The 17,930-nt window shown below is 48.7% G+C and overlaps 3 protein-coding genes and 1 long non-coding RNA gene across 5 annotated transcripts; 2 read left to right on the top strand and 2 right to left on the bottom strand.

The window, feature by feature from the left end:
* Positions 1–501: 501 nt before the first annotated feature.
* On the top strand, positions 502–5,873 carry agxta (alanine--glyoxylate and serine--pyruvate aminotransferase a). Its single transcript, XM_060067268.1, has 11 exons — positions 502–757; positions 880–1,072; positions 1,203–1,267; positions 1,400–1,500; positions 1,868–1,938; positions 2,232–2,316; positions 2,734–2,832; positions 3,407–3,476; positions 4,633–4,728; positions 5,115–5,243; positions 5,676–5,873. The coding sequence occupies exons 1-11, from the start codon at positions 599–601 to the stop codon at positions 5,781–5,783; spliced, it is 1,176 nt and encodes a 391-aa protein (XP_059923251.1). The 5' UTR covers positions 502–598; the 3' UTR covers positions 5,784–5,873.
* LOC132469347 (uncharacterized) lies at positions 571–1,978 on the bottom strand. The gene is made up of 2 exons (XR_009528411.1): positions 1,857–1,978; positions 571–1,584 (listed from the first exon to the last, which is right to left on the bottom strand). It is a non-coding gene; the product is annotated as an uncharacterized LOC132469347 (long non-coding RNA).
* A 470-nt stretch (positions 5,874–6,343) lies between the features above and the next one.
* Positions 6,344–9,711, top strand: dtymk (deoxythymidylate kinase (thymidylate kinase)). The gene is made up of 5 exons (XM_060067292.1): positions 6,344–6,814; positions 7,408–7,516; positions 7,882–7,972; positions 8,707–8,904; positions 9,299–9,711. The coding sequence occupies exons 1-5, from the start codon at positions 6,685–6,687 to the stop codon at positions 9,407–9,409; spliced, it is 639 nt and encodes a 212-aa protein (XP_059923275.1). The 5' UTR covers positions 6,344–6,684; the 3' UTR covers positions 9,410–9,711.
* On the bottom strand, positions 9,576–17,673 carry atg4b (autophagy related 4B, cysteine peptidase). Of its 2 annotated transcripts, none has more exons than XM_060067266.1 (13): positions 17,524–17,673; positions 16,694–16,795; positions 15,981–16,052; positions 15,678–15,776; positions 15,369–15,470; positions 14,957–15,029; positions 14,358–14,437; positions 13,874–14,070; positions 13,018–13,096; positions 11,909–12,054; positions 11,683–11,739; positions 11,498–11,588; positions 9,576–10,325 (listed from the first exon to the last, which is right to left on the bottom strand). In XM_060067266.1, the coding sequence occupies exons 1-13, from the start codon at positions 17,531–17,533 to the stop codon at positions 10,234–10,236; spliced, it is 1,200 nt and encodes a 399-aa protein (XP_059923249.1). In that variant the 5' UTR covers positions 17,534–17,673; the 3' UTR covers positions 9,576–10,233. The 2 variants fall into 2 exon arrangements, with proteins under 2 accessions (XP_059923249.1, XP_059923250.1); XM_060067267.1 differs by having other exon boundaries at positions 9,576–10,307; positions 11,495–11,588; positions 17,524–17,672.
* Positions 17,674–17,930: the final 257 nt, after the last annotated feature.

Here is a 17,930-nt window from a genome sequence, read left to right as displayed (position 1 = left end):
TTAGTAGTAGTACAAAATATCTGAAAAGGTGACTAAACAAATCTCTGAACCAGCTTTTTTGACCAATCCAATAATTAAATGAGCCTTTATGTCTCTGTCAATCCTAAACCAAATAACCATCGTCGGAAACAGAGGGGGCATAACCCCCGGGTCTGTGACCTGTACCTTCACCCCCTGGCCCTGTTTGTAAAGGACCATATCATCAGGTTTTAATCAGCTCCACCACGACCACTGCAGGCTGCAAAACACATGCATATCGTCCCTATAATGCGATCAGCTTTGTCTTGCATTTAACTCATTTGCCAATAATTAACTTAGTAAGCATTAATACAGACTAGAGTTCAGCTGTTCTGATTAGAAAGAAGAGCAAATGTAAGAAATATGTGTAAATGGTGCATGAAAATAAATTTGCTGGATGAAATGTGGAAGTGGAACAACCATGATGCAATAGCCTATGACATCACGACAGTCCCCACAACGAAGCTTCAGGTCCCTTTATTGACATAAGGAGCTCAGTGGTCGGACAGGGGGGTGGATCCGTCCACCTCTTCTCAGTAGTTTGTGTTCGTCTCGTCTAGTCCATCGCCGCTCAGGAACCATGTCGTCTCTGTCAGTCCCGAAGCCCGCATGTCTGAACAAACCATTCGTGGCCCCGCACCGGTTCATGTTCGGTCCGGGGCCCTCCAATGTCCCCCCGCGGATCCTGGAGGCCGGGGCCAACCCCATCATCGGGCACATGCACCCAGAGATGTTTGAGGTTGGTGGGGGGACTTATATCGATAGGGAATGGTCTTTAACATTTTATCTTTACAGACGACTTTTTTGTGATTTAAAAAATGTTAAATGTCCACCGATTTGATGACTTCTTGTGTGTCCCAGATAATGAGTGACATCAAGAGCGGCATCCAGTACGCGTTTCAAACCCAAAACAACTTGACGTTCGCGGTCAGCGGCACCGGCCACACGGCCATGGAGTGCGCCCTCTTCAACGCCCTGGAGCCGGGAGACGGCGTCCTGGTAGCGGTCAACGGGATCTGGGGAGAGCGGGCCGCGGACATGGCGGAGAGGATAGGTGAAGTGACTTTTTTTAATTTTATTTTTTGTTTTTGTTTTTGTTCGGATGATTCGTGGTTTAGCCTACTCCCGGTCACAGTGCTGTTAGGATGCCATTTGTGGCTGCTTATTTTTGGACCGCTTTACAGGTGCGAAAGTAAACACGATTTCAGCACCCCCTGGTGGTTGCTTCACGAACGACGAAATTAAAAAGGTCGGTTTTCATTTAAGCATATTTCATCATCATCTCTATCAAGTATTCCATTATTTCTAAAATATAGAAATCAAGAGAACCATAAATGCATGCATGTTCATATGTTTGAGTCGTTTTGTTAATCCAACGCAGGCCCTGTCGAAGCACCGGCCCGCCCTAATGTTTCTGGCCCATGGAGAGTCCTCGACTGGGGTCCTTCACGCCCTGGACGGCATCGGGGACCTCTGCCACCAGTATGGAGCGACGCTGCACGCTATCATTCACCACATATACATACAGCAGTGTTTTCCAGGCTATGGTCGTAGCTCAGGGCTAACCTCAATGCATGTGGTGTCAGGGGAGATGGCCGACTTATGAGCTATTATGTATTAATACATTTTATTACAGACTGTTTAATTGCTCACCTGGTCTACAGGTATATAAAGATACAGTGTAGTACCTGTATATTGGACCCCATGTCTAAAGGTATATAAAGATAAAGTGTGGCTGTATATTGCTCTCCGGGTAACAGGTCTATAAAGATGCAGTGTACCTGTATATTGCTCGCCTGGTCTTCAGGTGTATAACTACAGACTGTTTAATGACTCACCTGGACTACAGGTATGGCTGCCTGCTCCTGGTGGACTGTGTGGCGTCGATGGGAGGAGCTCCTCTCTACATGGACAAACAAGGTGGAGCTTCATTAGAACCATTGAGCTGCCTTTAATCAGAGATGAAGGATTAAGGCCCATGTATCTTATCTGGGTTTATATCATTTGGAATGACAAGATTATTAACCACATTTTTAGAAATGCGTCTGAAAATGTCGGAAGCATTTATATTTTTTTACTCTTCCCTTATTATTTATTATGTTTTTATTTGTAGGTATTTGTTTTAATACTCTTGCCCTGTAATCACGCTTGAATTTTGTAGGAATTTATATTTCATACTCCTTTCCTCTAATTTTTAACGTTTCTATTTGCAGGAATTGATATTTTATACACGGGCTCCCAGAAGGTTCTCAATGCTCCACCTGGCTCCGCCCCCATCTCCTTCAGCCCCAGAGCCTGGTGGGTATTCATTCAGCATCACATACAACCACAGCAGTACCAATATTATCATCACAGTATTATACAGAACATAAGTCATGTTATCATATTATACAGTGTAGTCAATACAGAAAGACACATTGTGTTGAGAGATGGACATAACCCTAGCCCCTGCTTGCCTGTTATAAACGATAAGAACACGTCTTCAACATTAACAGCGTGTGTTCTAACTGTTAAGAACATCAAAAAAGTTATTTTAGTCCAACTTGATAAATTAACTTGTATGTTCATGTAAATAGACTAGTATTCAATACTAGTCTGTTTACATGAACATGCAAGTTAATGTTAAGAACATCTTTTTAATATTAACAGCGTGTGTTCTAACCGTTAAGAACGCGTCCTCAACATTAACAACACGTCCTCCTCTGGTTTGCGCAGCCAGAAGGCCTTCAACAGGAGGACCAAGCCTGTGTCTTTCTTCCTGGACCTGGCCTGGCTCGCCAACTACTGGGGCTGTGACGACAAGCCGGCCAGGACGTAAGACCTCTGGACCACCCTGGACCAGGACTAGCCTTGACCGGGACTAGCCTGGACCAGGACTTGACCAGGACTAGCCTAGACAAGGACTAGCCGATACCAGGACTATCCGAGACCAGGACTAGCCTAGACCAGATCTAGCTTGGACCAGGACTTGACCAGAACTAGCCTAGGCAAGGACTAGCAAAGACCAGGGGCTGGATCCACAAAGTTCTAGTCTCTGATGTGGTCTGAGCACAATACTAGGACTTGCATGTTCTTCCTAAACGTCTTTCCTGCTCCTCATGTGAAATATAATCTAATCACCTGTCACACCACGCTAATCTCCAAATAATCAAACATTTAGAATACTGTAGTTAGGTTAGTAATGGATAGGGAAGTGTTTGATTAATTAATGCAAGGATGAGTATAGCACTTAGCTTAGCACTTCAACTGCAATGCTACGTAAAGCTCCATCTAGCCGTGTTGCCAGGGAACCATAGAACGGCCTCTCCGTACCGCAGCGAGGTCCTCCAGCGTCGCTAGGACCCCCGGACGAGGCTCTGACGCTGTGTCTCCCCGTCCCCTCCCGTAGGTACCACCACACCGGCCCCGTGTCGGCCTTCTACTCCCTCAGAGAGGCCCTCAGGATGCTGGCTGAGGAGGTGAGGGGCCGCTTTAAGGGCCGCTCTATGAGGGTCCAGTGGGGGGTGTCTGATGGTTAGCTCAGTGGGAACAGGCCACTGGTTAAGCTGGTAGGTTATACCCATCATGCATCTGGATGGCCACTCTCACATGTGAGGGCACTGGGTGGATTCTGAGCTTGTATTGGCTGATCCATAATCAGGCTTAAACTGTATTGATGCAGTACTAGTTACGAAATAATAAATAAAGTACTATTATGAACGATGCATATAAATAAAACATATAAAGTAAGGTTGTACGTAAAGTATGTTTCTGAAGGTAACTATATCTGTATGTTAGCTGTATCAGGTAAATGTTTGTCTCAGGTAAGTCAGGCCCCTCTAAAGGTCATCTGGTCTCAACGCCACTGCTGCTACAGATCAGCCCACTTTTCACTCTGTTTTGAATCACAAAGCTCATGGTCGGGCTAACGGACTTTGCATCACCATACTTTTAACTGATTCTAAACAACAAAATAGCAGATTACGGCTTTAAACAAACCATACGTTGGTTAATAATTAAATACTTCTTCAGTAACTCACCCAAAGGTTAGCGAGTGAACCCTTTCCACAGTAGGAACACAGGTGTGTGTCATTAACATTAATTCATTAGGGGTGCGTTTGATTTAAGACTGCTTGTGTACCAGTTTGAAGTTTTGAGTTAACTGTTACTCAGACATGAATGAAAGTGTGAGTTGTGAGAAATAACATGAATGATCACATTCATGTTTTTACAAAAATCTAAAATGTAAAACCAAAGAAGTTGGTGACACCCAGGCACTGAGAATGGATTTGTCATCAAATGAAAAGATCACACACACACACACACACACACACACACACACACACACACACACACACACACACACACACACACACACACACACACACACACACACACACACACACACACACACACACACACACACACACACACACACACACACACACACACACACACACACACACACACACACACACACACACGTTATCAACGGCGCTGTCCCTTACTGCATAGATGAGCGGCGCCCGTGGGAATCGAACCTGAAACCCTGACACTGCTACTAACATGCTCAACCAACAGAGCTAGACCGCACCAGGGCGAGCAGCACTGGCCGACTGTTTGTGTTCCCCTCAGGGCTTGGAGGAGTCCTGGGAGCGGCATCGCACCGTGGCTGAGTACTTCCACAGCGGTCTGGAGGACATGGGCCTCAAACTGTTTGTCAAGGACAAGGTCAGCCCCCCCCCTGTGTAGTCATAGATTATCCTAATCATTCTACTAGTACGATTGATAAAGAGATAACAGTGATACTATACTTTACTACTTATTATACACTTTATACTAAATTTATTCCTGTATCTTTTCATTTTTGGCATGATTTAGTTTTATTTATTTTTAAATAAAAAAAAGCACTTTGAACTTGTTTTTATTTTGTAGCATCCCGTTGTGGTTTGAAGTTAAGCTCATGTCGTTATCCTGCCATTCTCGTCACGAAGGCGGTTCTCATGTGATGAACGTATAGCCCTCTGAGCTCCAGCACACGAGGCCAGGTGCTCTAGCCAGCCGTCTAGTCCCCTCCTCGTGACCCTCCCTCCTGCTGTGACTCCCTCCCGCCGCAGAGCTCCAGGCTGCCCACGGTGACCACCATCCTGGCTCCCCCCGGCTATGACTGGAAGGAGATCACCTCCTTCATCATGAAGACCCACAACGTGGAGGTGTCAGGGGGCCTGGGGCCCTCTGCCGGCCTGGTGGGGACCCGTCACTACCACACATATATATATATATATCTGTTGAGGACTAAGGCCCAGTCCCATTTCTACCCCTTCCCCTTCCCCCTCCCCCTTGTTTTGAAGGGGTAAGGGGAAGGGGGAGGGGTAGAAATGGGATTAGGCCTTAGCGAGACGTGTTTGTTCTGACTGCATGAGGCTCAGAAGGTCGAGCGGGTTGGCTGGTAACCGGAAGGTTGCCGGTTCGATCCCCGGTCCCCTCCTAGCGGAGTGTGGAGGTGTCCCTGAGCGAGGCGTCTCACCATGACCGCTCCCGACGAGCCGTCTTGAGACACCGCCGTCGGTGTGTGAATGTGTGCTTGAATGGGCGACTGTGAGGCCGTATTGTAAAGCCCCCTGGTTAGTAAAGTGCCGTATCGATGCAGTCCACTGAGCGTTCCTCTCGGCCCCCAGGTGCTGCGCGTGGGGCTCATGGGGTGCAACAGCCGCCGGGCCAGCGTGGACATGGTGCTCAGCGCCTTCAGAGACGCCCTCCAGCACTGTCATAAGAGCAAAGTGTGAGACACTCTGGTGGTTCCTGTGGAGCTCTGAATCCAGATGTTGTGTTTTAAGTACCAGACAATCTGTAATAAAGCAAAGTGTGAGGCTTCAGGGTGTGTTTGTGGAGCTCTGAATCCGGACTGTGTGAATCCACACTCATTTAATGTAGGCCTATTGGAATTTGAGTAATATATCTATCAATTTTATACGTTTGCTTGGGTGCCATACAAATGATTGCCCTAATACACTATTATAGAATAATGTAAACTAGGTAGGTAACAGGGTTGTATAAATGTGGGCAAAGAGGCGGTCGCCTGGGCGGCGCCCTCTCTGGTGAGCGCTGGTCGCCTTCAAAGTAAAACGGAAGAAAATAAAAAAAATGAAAAATAATAAATTCGCCGGGCGCTCGTCCTGATGTTCTGCCAAGAGGTGGCAAATTAACAATTAAAGAAATATACTATGCACCCCTGTTTCTTTAAATGTTTACTCTGCCCCAGCCACGCTCATACAGGTGTACATGCGCACTGAAGGTGGGAGGAGGGGTCACTGTTGGATGCGCGTCATAACCATGGACATAATTCATAACAAGTCAGAGAAGGGCCAGTGGTTGCTGACTGACCGATCACAGTTAACCAAGCATTCCGGGGCGCAATTTAGTAAAGGAAAGGAAAGCCCTATATGGTATGTCAGCTTATTATAGCATATAATTGCGGTTAAGTTGAAACGGTTAATTACCTTCCTAGATACGCTTTTTCTAGAAACAACGAGAAGCCGAAAATGACTTCTCGCTCTCCGTACAGAGCCTCCCGGCCACCGTACTGAACCCGCCAAAATGCGTTTACAATGGGAGCGGATTGACTGTGTCTCCTCCATTTTATCACATAACTAGTACCATTTGATTAACTTTATCAAATCAAGAGCCATGGCGTGTAAGAGGGGAGCACTGATCGTGCTGGAGGGGGTGGACCGGGCCGGTAAGACCACCCAGTGCACCAAGCTGGTGGAGTCGTTTCGGGAGGTCGGGCGGGCGGCACACTTGTTGCGGTTCCCCGGTGAGTCCTGCGGTGCCTTCGGGTCTGACGGTGGCTTTGCATACGAGTTGCGATGGATCCGTGCTGAGTCCATTCAAACGCTTCGCCCCTTTCCACAACGTCGTTATGTTGGTTAACTGCAGGTAAACGTGTGTCCTTAACAAGTCGGTAGGACCCTAGTTTGTGTCTTTCCGCCAATGAACACAAGTAATAAGAGCACACTTTATTTGTTCTCATCAATACAGTGTAGAAGTGCGCCGATTAAACCTTAACGGGAATTCAACTTTAATACATTAACTCTTTCTGCCTCCGTCAGATAGACTCAAGCAGTGGTGTTAATACTACAACTCACATGATTGAACTACAATAATTAATGGTTTGTTGAGATCCCCCTAGCGGAATTCTGGCTATTGGCAGACCAAGCTCATCGTAGATTGCACGCTGGTCTGAGGAAGCAGCTGTTTTTCATTAGCTCAAGAGGCGAGCTCAATAGGCCTAGTTCAAATGACTCTACGCAATTGGCTGCTTGCCGCCGCTTCCCTGTCGTCATTGTGTTCCACCAGCCAATAGCGCACAGGGGGGGACTTTCCCAACATTACGATGTGTCTTGACAGACAGGACCACGACCATCGGGAAGCTGATCAGCTCCTACCTGGAGAATAAGAGTGACCTGGAGGACCACACCGTGCACCTGCTGTTCTCGGCCAACCGCTGGGAGCTTGTGTGAGAAATAACGCCTCCACGACGTCTGTGCCTTGGTACCCTAGAGGGGCGAGGACGTTACGCCACCAGCTGGGTGTGATTAGCCATTATAAGCGTTACGAAAATCTGCCCTTTCCTGTGTTTTAGTGACATCACAAGTGGGCGTGTCCACCTAGATGTATGCTGTTAGTAGATCAGTGGACCAGCCTACTCATCTGTCCGTCATTCATCTAGGTAGACACGTCTACTTGTGGGTGTCACTAAAACACGGGATAAGGCAGATTATTTCAAACGGCTTGTCATGGATAATCACACTCAACCCTGGTGGCATAATGTCACCCCTTTTTAATTTATGCAAAATACTAAAACCAAGCTTCTCATTCCAGGCCCCTGATGAAGAAGAAGTTGGAGGAAGGCACCACGCTTATCATCGACCGATACGCCTTCTCCGGGGTTGCCTTCACCAGCGCCAAGCCGGTGAGAGTCAAGATCAACCTCCTAAGGTCTGGGTTCACCCACCAGCACCAGTAGTCTCCAACACGCTCCACAGAGCGGTACCGTTGTCGTGGGTTTTAGAAAGCCCTCGATAGGTTCCAACCGTGTCCAGCCAGTAAGGTGCCTCGGTTAGAAGCGTCTTACTGGTACACCAGTAAGACGCTGCGTTAACTCGGTAACTGTACGTCCACACCAGAAGCGACTTGAGCTACCAAATCGCCGGAAGTCATTCACTTTCTATGGCCAAGAGCGACCAAAGCGACCAACGCTACCAGCGGCCAAAGTTGAGCGACCAGAGCGTCCAAAAAAAGTTGAAAACTGTTGAACTTCATGCAAATTACTATGACGCGTTTCAGCGGCAAAACACAGACAGCCAATCGGAATGTAGACGCTCTTCGCTTGCGTGGATCCCGGGGAACACCGGCAGGCACTTTTGAATTGTACGTCATGAGCGACTTGAGCGACCAAAGCGAACAGAAATATTTGCAGCGAAACTTTATGAGCGACCAAAGTGTCAAAGACGCTTTGGTCGCTCATAAAGTTTCGCTGCGAATATTTCTGTTCGCTTCGGCCGCTCAAGTCGTACAGTGGTGTGGACGTACAGTAAGACACTTCAGTTAGAAGCGTCTTACTGGTGTTCAGCCAGTAAGGCGCCTCGGTCAGAAGCGTCTGCTCTGGGCGCTGGGTGACCCGGTCTCCTCCGGCTCCGTCTCCAGGACTTCTCCATCGAGTGGTGCAAGGCCCCCGACGTGGGCCTGCCCAAGCCGGACCTGGTGCTGTACCTGCAGCTCAGCCCCGCCGCCGCCGCCCAGCGAGGCGAGTTTGGGACCGAGCGGTACGAGACCAGCAGCTTCCAGCAGCGTGTGGAGGGGCGCTTCGAGCAGCTCATGGACGAAAGCTCCGTCAACTGGCAGGTAGGACCGCTAAATCGCATCGATTTCTTTAAATGCTCAATGGACTGCATTTATACAGCGCTTTTCTAACCAGTGGACGCTCAAAGCGCTTTATAATGTTGCCCAACATTCATCCATTCATGCACACATTCACACACCGACGGCGATGTTAGCCCTGCAAGGTGACAGCCGGCTCGTCAGGAGCAGTCAGGGCGAGGCGTCTCGCTCAGAGACACCTCACCACTCAGCTAGGAGGAGCCGGGGATTGAACCAGCAACCTCCCGGTTGCCAGCCAACGCGCTCTACCTCCTGAGCCACACGCCGCCCATTTAAGGATCCAATCATTTACCCCAGTAAGCGTGTGGCCGTCACCTGTGTTGATACGGCGCCGTCCCGATTGCCGTTCCTCTCCCAGGTCGTCGACGCATCTCAGAGCATCGACGAGGTTCACGACAACATCAAGCGACTCAGCCTGAGCGCGCTGGCCGCCGCGGAGCACCAGCCAATCGCAGAGCTGTGGCGGTAGAGCGGCTGACCCGGGACCCTTCACCTGGTCTCCCGGGAGCCGGGACTTCCTTCCAGACCAGTGAGACCACACACACACTTGGACACCTCATCACAGTCACGCCTTGGTGCTGCGACGCGAATCGACCCAATTCACAGAACACCAGACGGTCAGCTGGATGCCAGTCTGATTTCAACAGATCATTTTTTATTTTTTACCCTTTTTGAATCCTTGATGTTACACGTCAGTTGTTCTGTCATCTGTGTATGCGGTCGGTGTTTCTGCGTAAATAAATAGCCTTCGAGTGAGGTGGTGTGTATGGATCTTTGTAGATTTCTATCAGAGTAGTTTTGCAGGAACAATTAAACACAAGTTAGGAGGAGGCGGGGGGCAGCGTCCTTCACAGGCTGTTAGAAGACACACGGGGGGGGGGGGGGGGGGGGGGGGGGGGTTAGAGAGAAGCTGTGGGTCGAGGTGCGAGCCGCTGTGGCCGAACGACAACATAAACCGTACGCACGGCTCTGCTGCTGGGGGGGGGGGGGGGGGGGGAAGGCACCGTATATCACTTCTAGAAAATCAACCTTCAAAGTGTTAAGACTCGAATGGAACCGCGCGCGGGGGGGGGGGGGGGAGCAGACAGGAGGGGTCCCCGGCTCCTGTCTGCTGCGGAGGGGGGGGCGCATGGCAACGACTCCCGGAGCGGGAGAGGAGAAGGAACGCCGGCGCGTGGCTGGTGCTCTCCTCCTCCTCCTCCACGCGCCTCCTCCGCTCCAGGGGAGGGATGGAGAGTCCGGGGTTAAGGAAGCGTCTCTTAGTGTTTCTGGGGGTCGCGGGGGGGGGGGGGGTCACAGGGACAGGATCTCGAACTCCTCGTCCTCCGAGTCGAAGAAGCGCTCCAGTCGGTCCGAGTCCGGGAAGTCTGCGTAGAGGGGATCAGTGGGAGGGAAGGGGAGGTATGATTACACTGTTCACCCTCACTAACCCTAACCCTAACCTCAGCGGGAGGGAAGGGGAGGTATGATTACACTGTTCACCCTCACTAACCCTAACCCTAACCCTAACCTCAGCGGGAGGGAAGGGGAGGTATGATTACACTGTTCACCCTCACTGGGGCCGCCCAGCCGCGGGCTGGTGGACTGGAGCGGTTACATTTAGTAAGTAAGTCAAATGTATTCATAAAAGCACATTTAGAACAGTTTGCACTGACCAAAGTGCTGTACATCGTGCATTCAGTAGGCAAAATAACATTAGAATAAAATACAAATAAAAGACATGAAACCGGACATCCACACACAACAACGGCAGTAGTGCAGAGGTCAGATAGTTAATGGGGAGGGAAGGCGAGGTTGTACAGATGGGTGTTGAGCCTTGATTTAAAGGCATAAATGGAGGGGGCATCACGTATGTCGGGGGGCAGTTGGTTCCACGAGCGCAGAGCAGCTACAGCGAATTAGGGCCTTTAGCAGACGCTTTTATCCAAAGCGACTTACAATAAGTACATTTGTCATAAGAAGTGAAACAACATATCGCTGTCAGTACAGTAAAGATGTTCATAGAGCCAAGTGCAAGTACTTACAATCGCTAGGCTAACCCATTCCCTGTGTACAGCAATGCTAGCAGCTACTGCAGATGTTACACTATTAAGTACTATGAATAAGTGCAATGTAGATTAAGTGCGTACATTAAGTGCCAGGACGTACAACAGACAGGAGACTAACACAACAGTACAGGGGTTAGACCAGTCTTCCCCAAAGACTTGGTTGCGACCCACATGTGGGTTTCGGGAGATTTTAAATTGGGTCACCAAATAAATGTAGATTCAAATTATTATTATTTTATTTTTTCAGAAATACTTTGGCACTATTTTGGCATCTATCGCTACAGTTTCTTGACTGTCTTACTTCTTGCTGCTGAAACACCCGAATTTCTCCCCCGGGGGATTGATAAAGTTTTGTCTTAACAAATTGATTGATTGACTGTTTGATAACAATAGCTGCCCTTAAACACACGCCTACCTGTTCGGCATTAGCATTTAAAAAAAACGTGTGTGTTTTTGATAGTACTGTACTATGTTTTTATATTGGGGGGGGGGGGGGGGGTAGTTACCAGGGGTGAGGTTCAGCACGTCCACGCTGACCATGTGGGAGGGCTGGGACTCCACCAGCTCGAACATGGGGAGACTCCCCCGGTTGCACGACAACTGCAGAGGGGAAACACGGCGTTAACACGACCCTCTGTCCACGCTACGACACGGGGGGGAGGCGCCACGCGGTGCCCACCCGGCGCTTACGTACCCGTCGGATGCGCATGCACCAGTCGTCAAACTCGTCCTCCGTCTTGCAGAAGAAGCCCTGGAGGAGGCGGGGACAGACGTGGTGAGAGGGACGGACGCAACGCGCTCACAACACATGTCACTGAGGAGGGGCCCGCTCCACATGATGTTCAAAATAAACCTCCATCTTACGTTACCAGGGCCTTGTTTCCCCCCCCCTCCCCCCCCCCCCCCCCCCGGGAGCGTACCGCGGCGATGGACGGGTCCAGCTCACAGATGTGCATGCGGCAGGGCGGGTGCTGGCAGTGGTAGGTGTCGTCGTGCACCTGGCCGTCGTCGCTGGGCTCCACGGACGGCTGGGTGGTGTGGGGGTCCAGGTAGATCAGCTCCTCGCCTGGGGGGGGGGGGCACCGTTACCATGGAGATACGGTTCAGCTTGTCATGTTTGGCCACTCAGACACTTGTATAACATACAGGGGGTCCATTATGTATAGCTTCATCAAGACTTAGGCCCAATCCCATTTCTACCCCTTACCCCTCCCCCTTGTTTTGAAGGGGTAAAGGGAAGGGGGAAGGGGTAGAAATGGGATTGGGCCTAAGTCTTGGCTTTATTGATCCTTTTGGGATGACTCCCTCAAGGAAATTGAATTTCCAGCAGCTTACAGAAACACAACACAGTATATATACGATGTAAGATAAAACGATTAACTCTTAGCTAACTATAAAAAGTAAACAATGACAGTAAACAATAAACTCTTAATAGAAAGTAGAGATAAGAATAGAAGTAAAACAGGATTCAAATAAAATAAAATAAATGTAGAGAACTTTATAGAGGATAAATAAAGATAGATATATGGCATTGTGTTGTCATACAGTGGATAAATAAATGACATGATGCCTAGACTAGTCACTGTCTGCCTCACCTGGAAACATTTATTTTGGTTTTGTATTGTATTGTGTGTAAATAGACAGATTTTCTGCACATTTGTTGTTTTATTCTTCTATTTCTATTTTTAACTCTATCAATGTCCTTGTGGCCCAACCTCACCTGGCCCGAGTCAGGTTGATCTGACTCTGGGGCTGGGGGGGCTGCACACCTGAGGGGTAACTGCTAGTCACAGCACACAGGTTTAACCTGTGTGCTGTGGTGAGTGGATGGTAGGCAGCCTCACCGGCCCCAGAGACCGATGGCAGGACTCGTGGGGCTGCTGCAGCCAGCCGGCCGCCCTCACATTGGAACCACCGCCTGGGATTATCTTTGGTATTGGCTGATGTCTCAGACGACACTACTCTGATCTGGTATGACTCGACCGATGCAACGTTAAGCTTCAGATGATCGATCCTGTCACCCACTTACCTACGTAACCGATGAAGTAGTGGGCGCTGTTTGGTTTCCCTCCGATCACACCCAGAGACTGAGGCAGCATGAAGCATTGCTGTGAGCACAGAGAGAGAGAGGAGCTGAAGACTAGGGTGGTTCTATTGATCTGGACAGACAGACAGACACTATAGACTAGTGAGGTTGTCTTGATGCAGGGGGAGAAGAGAGAGAGAGACACAGAGTGACCACAGAGAGAGAGAGGGGAGCTAAAGACTAGTGTGGTTCTATTGATGTGAACTAGGGCTTTGACTTTCGCCCAAAAATCAATCATATTCGAAGTTTGTTTGTTTATTAATATTAGATTATTTATTAATAATATTTTGCCCATTAAATGCCTTCAGTAAGACCTGGATTGGGCTTCGCGAGGTTTGTTAACCGACGTTGCTATGGTTACCGGTCTTGCGTGTTCCAACGGTTTATTAGGTTTCTAATCAATCGCTGTCTAATCAATATTATGAATAGACTGCGTCGGGTTCTCCGACGTCCCTCCCTCTTGGCCCATAACAGGTTCCAATATTAAGGGCTGCCTAATATTCGTTCGAATTTTTATTTATTTTTTGATATTCGAATAATATTCAAATGATGAAGTTCGGAGTCAAAGACCTAATGTGAACACACACAGACAGACACACAGACAGACAGACAGACTGGTGTGGTTCTCTTGATGTAAACAAAGAAATCTGCATTAAATCTGCATTGTTAAGCCAGAGTTCCCCTCCCGTCTTTCAGGGGGGGAGGGGACACAGCCGGAGCTGAATCCAGACTGAGCTAGAGCCTCTCTACCCGCGCTATACAGACACTGTGTGTCACACAGAACAGTGCGGTGCCTCACCTTCAGCGTCTCGATGTAGGCCTCGTTGATGTCCGTCAGGCCCAGCCTGAGGGGGATGAGCAGTACCAGGGGCCGCCACAGGGGGCCCTCTTCCTCCGCCATGGCCCCCGCGCCCTCCATGCAACCGTTCAGCGCGCTGGCGCCCCCTGGGTCTGCACACGCGCCCCCGTAGTCCAGCCAGGGCATGCACAGCCGCTCTGCAGCCCGGAAGAGAGGGTTAGACTGAAGCTTCGGAGCAGTAGAGGACGGGCAGCGCACTACCACGATAGATAGATATATCTATAGATGTGTGTGTGTGTGTGTGTGTGTGTGTGTGTGTGTGTGTGTGTGTGTGTGTGTGTGTGTGTGTGTGTGTGTGTGTGTGTGTGTGTGTGTGTGTGTGTGTGTGTGTGTGTATATATATATATATATATATATATATGTGTGTGTGTGTGTGTGTGAGAAAGCAGACTGTAAATAAAGGTTGAAGAGAGGAGGGACTCACTAATGTCTTCGATGACCACCGTGTTGTCCATGGCAACGTGGACCACCTGCCGACTCCACCTGTCGAACATGGCCAGTTTCCTGAGAGGGAGAGACAGTTGGATCAGAGAGACAGTGAGATCATAGGGACAGTTAGATCAGGGAGACAGTTAGATCAGGGAGACAGTTAGATCAGGGAGACAGTTAGATCAGAGAGACAGTTAGATCAGTCCAACATGGCCAGTTTCCTGACAGAGATACACCGAGATCAGTTTCCTGGCGGAGCGACATTGAGATCAGTCCAACATGGTTCCCTGATAGAGAGACGGTATGTACACGGAGCTCTACATTACAACTTCCCCAGTCACTTGGTGTCTACACCAATTTACTTTTTGTCACTTGGTGTAGACATAAACAGAAGTACGTTAACCCCAAACGCCGGGAGAAAAAAACATTACCAAACAGTACCGAGCAGCAATGTGGTGCAGTAATGTGGTGCAGTAATGTGGTGCAGCAATGTGGTGCAGCAATGTGGTGCAGTAATGTGGTGCAGTATCGCATTGAGAAAACATGCAAATCTGAGGGGACTTCTGCTTTGAGGTGAGAGGTGAGAGGACTCACTTGAGCACCTGGGCTACTGTGTTTGGTCCGTACCACTGTCCTATCGACTTCCCCTCGCCGACCCCCATCTGGGCTGGGGGGACAAGCACAAGAGTTACTCACAAAGCAGAGAGGTAGAAGTGACATTAAAAGTTAGAAGTTACATTTACATTGAGGGCGTTTAGCAGACGCTTTTATCCAAAGCCACTCACAATAAGTACATTTGTCAGAAGAAAGAGAAACAACAATATATCTGTCGGTACAGTAAGGATGTTCATAGAACCAAGCACTAACAATCACTAGGTTAACCCATTCCCCGTAGACAACAGAGATATAACACCTTCCTGGGAGCTTAGTCTGGCCGATCAGCAGCGATCGACCAGCGTTAGCTGATCCATAACATTGATGAGGAGCCGGGGCTGGTGGTGCTCACCGATCTGATGGATGGAGTAGCAGCTGTCCTTCTTGTCGATGAAGGCGTTGAGGAGGCTGACGTAGGCGTCCCGCTGCCGCTGGCCTTTATCCCACCGCCAGTCTGGTGACAAAACCCTGGGTTACAATCAGCACCTCCACCACTCAGTAAGAACCTCCACCTCTCAGAGTTAGAACCTCCACCTCTCAGAGTTAGAACCTCCACCTCTCAGAGTTACAATCCCCCTCTTTCAGAGTCTGGATGTGTTACAGCCTCCACCTTTCTGATTCAGAACGTGTAATGAGCTCCGCCTTCAGGATTCAGACCCACCTCTCCCAAGGTGTCTGCAGACCAGGGCCTGTCCCAGGATCATCTGCCCACACCGGAGCATGCACCCCCAGCCGGTGTCCGACGTCGGACCGGTACCCCCTGGACCACCGCGGAACACAAACATATCGCATTTACATTCAGGGCATTTAGCAGAAGCTTTTATCCAAAGCAAAATTACATTTGTCAGAAGAAAGAGAAACATCTCTACTAGAGACCTAACTAATAATTTGTCCGTCGTATCGAATAGATACTTAACTAATAAAAATGAAAACGTAGAGATCATTAACCACTTTTTGAACTCACCGATTGGTTGGAAGTTTTTTCTGTACGTGAACCACAGTCGCGACGTAACGTCTGAGAGGATGTCATCCCTCTCTGAACCGGGAGCAGGAACAAAAACACAACGACATGGTCACAATTTAAACCTTTTGGTGCAGAGACCGATCCTTAAGGAGCAGGTAGGGGTTAGACAGTACAGAGAAAGGTCATTAAGGAGCAGGTAGGGGTTAGACAGTACAGAGACAGGTCATAAAGGAGCAGGTAGGGGTTAGACAGTACAGAGACAGGTCATTAAGGAGCAGGTAGGGGTTAGACAGTACAGAGACAGGTCATTAAGGAGCAGGTAGGGGTTAGACAGTACAGAGACAGGTCATTAAGGAGCAGGTAGGGGTTAGACAGTACAGAGACAGGTCATTAAGGAGCAGGTAGGGGTTAGACAGTACAGAGACAGGTCATTAAGGAGCAGGTAGGGGTTAGACAGTACAGAGACAGGTCATTAAGGAGCAGGTAGGGGTTAGACAGTACAGAGACAGGTCATTAAGGAGCAGGTAGGGGGTAGACAGTACAGAGACAGGTCATTAAGGAGCAGGTAGGGGTTAGACAGTACAGAGACAGGTCATTAAGGAGCAGGTAGGGGGTAGACAGTACAGAGACAGGTCATTAAGGAGCAGGTAGGGGTTAGACAGTACAGAGACAGGTCATTAAGGAGCAGGGAGTGAGCATCTTAACAGACCCACCTGTGAGTGCGTTGAATTCCTTCCCTAAGATCCACACGGGATCTGAGGTCTCTGGAAAGTCTTCGAATTCTCCAAATCGAAGTGTGTCGTACGTCAACGTAGCTGTCAAAGAAAAGCCCACAAATCGCTCAATTCACATCGTACCACCTTATTTGGCACGTGAACAGCAGAAAATGGTTAACAACACAAAACAAGTGCGGGATCAGGAGACGGCTAATAATGCGTCATTGTTTGGACTGATGTCACTGATGGACGGCTGGCTGCTGAGCCGGGCGGTGACGTCAAGTTCTCCAACATAACGTGACGTCACGACGAGCACCATAGAGAAATAAGTTTATTGCGATCATATCAGAAAGTTGTTCCATCCACCAGTAATATCCAGCTTCTCGCCAAGGCCAGGACCTTTAATCTGACCCTCGGAGGAAGTTATATCGACTATCTTGACTCTGATGGCGAAAACATTGTCTTGTATTACTCAATCCCTCCCAAGGACAGCTGTCTCACACCCTGAATCTCACGTTTCTAGGGGATAATCATGGCTGATTGTGTCTGTCTGCTGCCGATCTGAAGACATACAATGTTCGGGGGATGATATTTAAAGCGCTGTTCAGTCTCTGGGATGTTTAAGGCCACCTCACGCTATTACAATGCTAACGTGCTAACGACGCTAAACACAGCAATAACGTGCTGTGTATGGTCGGGATTTTGCGACGTTTGGTGTCAGGGATTGAGGTTTATTCGCATATGTAACGTACGGATGCTGTTAGTATGTTTAAATACAAAAAAAACGATTAAAAGCCATTGTTATTGACGTGGAGATCCTGCCCTACCTGCGTCCATCCCGATGGTCTTGTTTGTTATGGCCCTTGCACTCTGAACCTCTCGGCCAATCAGAGGGCGAGCTCTGCTGCGGAATTCAGAAAAGTAGGCGGGACGTGCGCTGTTCAGCGAATAGGAGGTTGTTTTTTGGGCGGAGGTTAGTTCTTTGGGATTTCTTAAAAATGCTACGTTTACAGAACCCTTCAAAAAACTATATTAATTATAATAATACAAATACATGAAAAACAATATACGTTTTTCTTTTTACCAATCTGCAAAATAGAAACACAATAAATACGTACAATTATATTTTAAAAATACATATTTTCTCTTACTTGAAGGTTTTAGATTTGTAAGGGACGATGAGTTTCTCTCGGTAAACACGATAAACGGTAAACGGATCCGTCCTCCCGCCCCG

The sequence above is a fragment of the Gadus macrocephalus genome, chromosome 12 (assembly GCF_031168955.1).
Source record: "Gadus macrocephalus chromosome 12, ASM3116895v1".
Classification (NCBI taxonomy): Eukaryota; Metazoa; Chordata; class Actinopteri; order Gadiformes; family Gadidae; genus Gadus; species Gadus macrocephalus.
Note: the sequence above shows the minus strand (reverse complement) of the source record. Positions and strands in the feature narration are given on the sequence as shown.

Coding starts and splice junctions, on each gene's coding strand:
- agxta (XM_060067268.1), top strand. CDS start 599: ATGTCGTCTCTGTCAGTCCCGAAGCCCGCATGTCTGAACAAACCATTC. Junction 2,833..3,406: donor GACGACAAGCCGGCCAGGAC/GTAAGACCTCTG, acceptor CCCCTCCCGTAG/GTACCACCACACCGGCCCCG. Junction 5,244..5,675: donor TGGGGCCCTCTGCCGGCCTG/GTGGGGACCCGT, acceptor CTCGGCCCCCAG/GTGCTGCGCGTGGGGCTCAT.
- dtymk (XM_060067292.1), top strand. CDS start 6,685: ATGGCGTGTAAGAGGGGAGCACTGATCGTGCTGGAGGGGGTGGACCGG. Junction 7,517..7,881: donor GCCAACCGCTGGGAGCTTGT/GTGAGAAATAAC, acceptor TTCTCATTCCAG/GCCCCTGATGAAGAAGAAGT. Junction 8,905..9,298: donor AAAGCTCCGTCAACTGGCAG/GTAGGACCGCTA, acceptor TTCCTCTCCCAG/GTCGTCGACGCATCTCAGAG.
- atg4b (XM_060067266.1), bottom strand. Junction 15,777..15,980: donor AAAAAACTTCCAACCAATCG/GTGAGTTCAAAA, acceptor GCGGTGGTCCAG/GGGGTACCGGTCCGACGTCG. Junction 11,589..11,682: donor GGTGCATGCGCATCCGACGG/GTACGTAAGCGC, acceptor TCCCCTCTGCAG/TTGTCGTGCAACCGGGGGAG.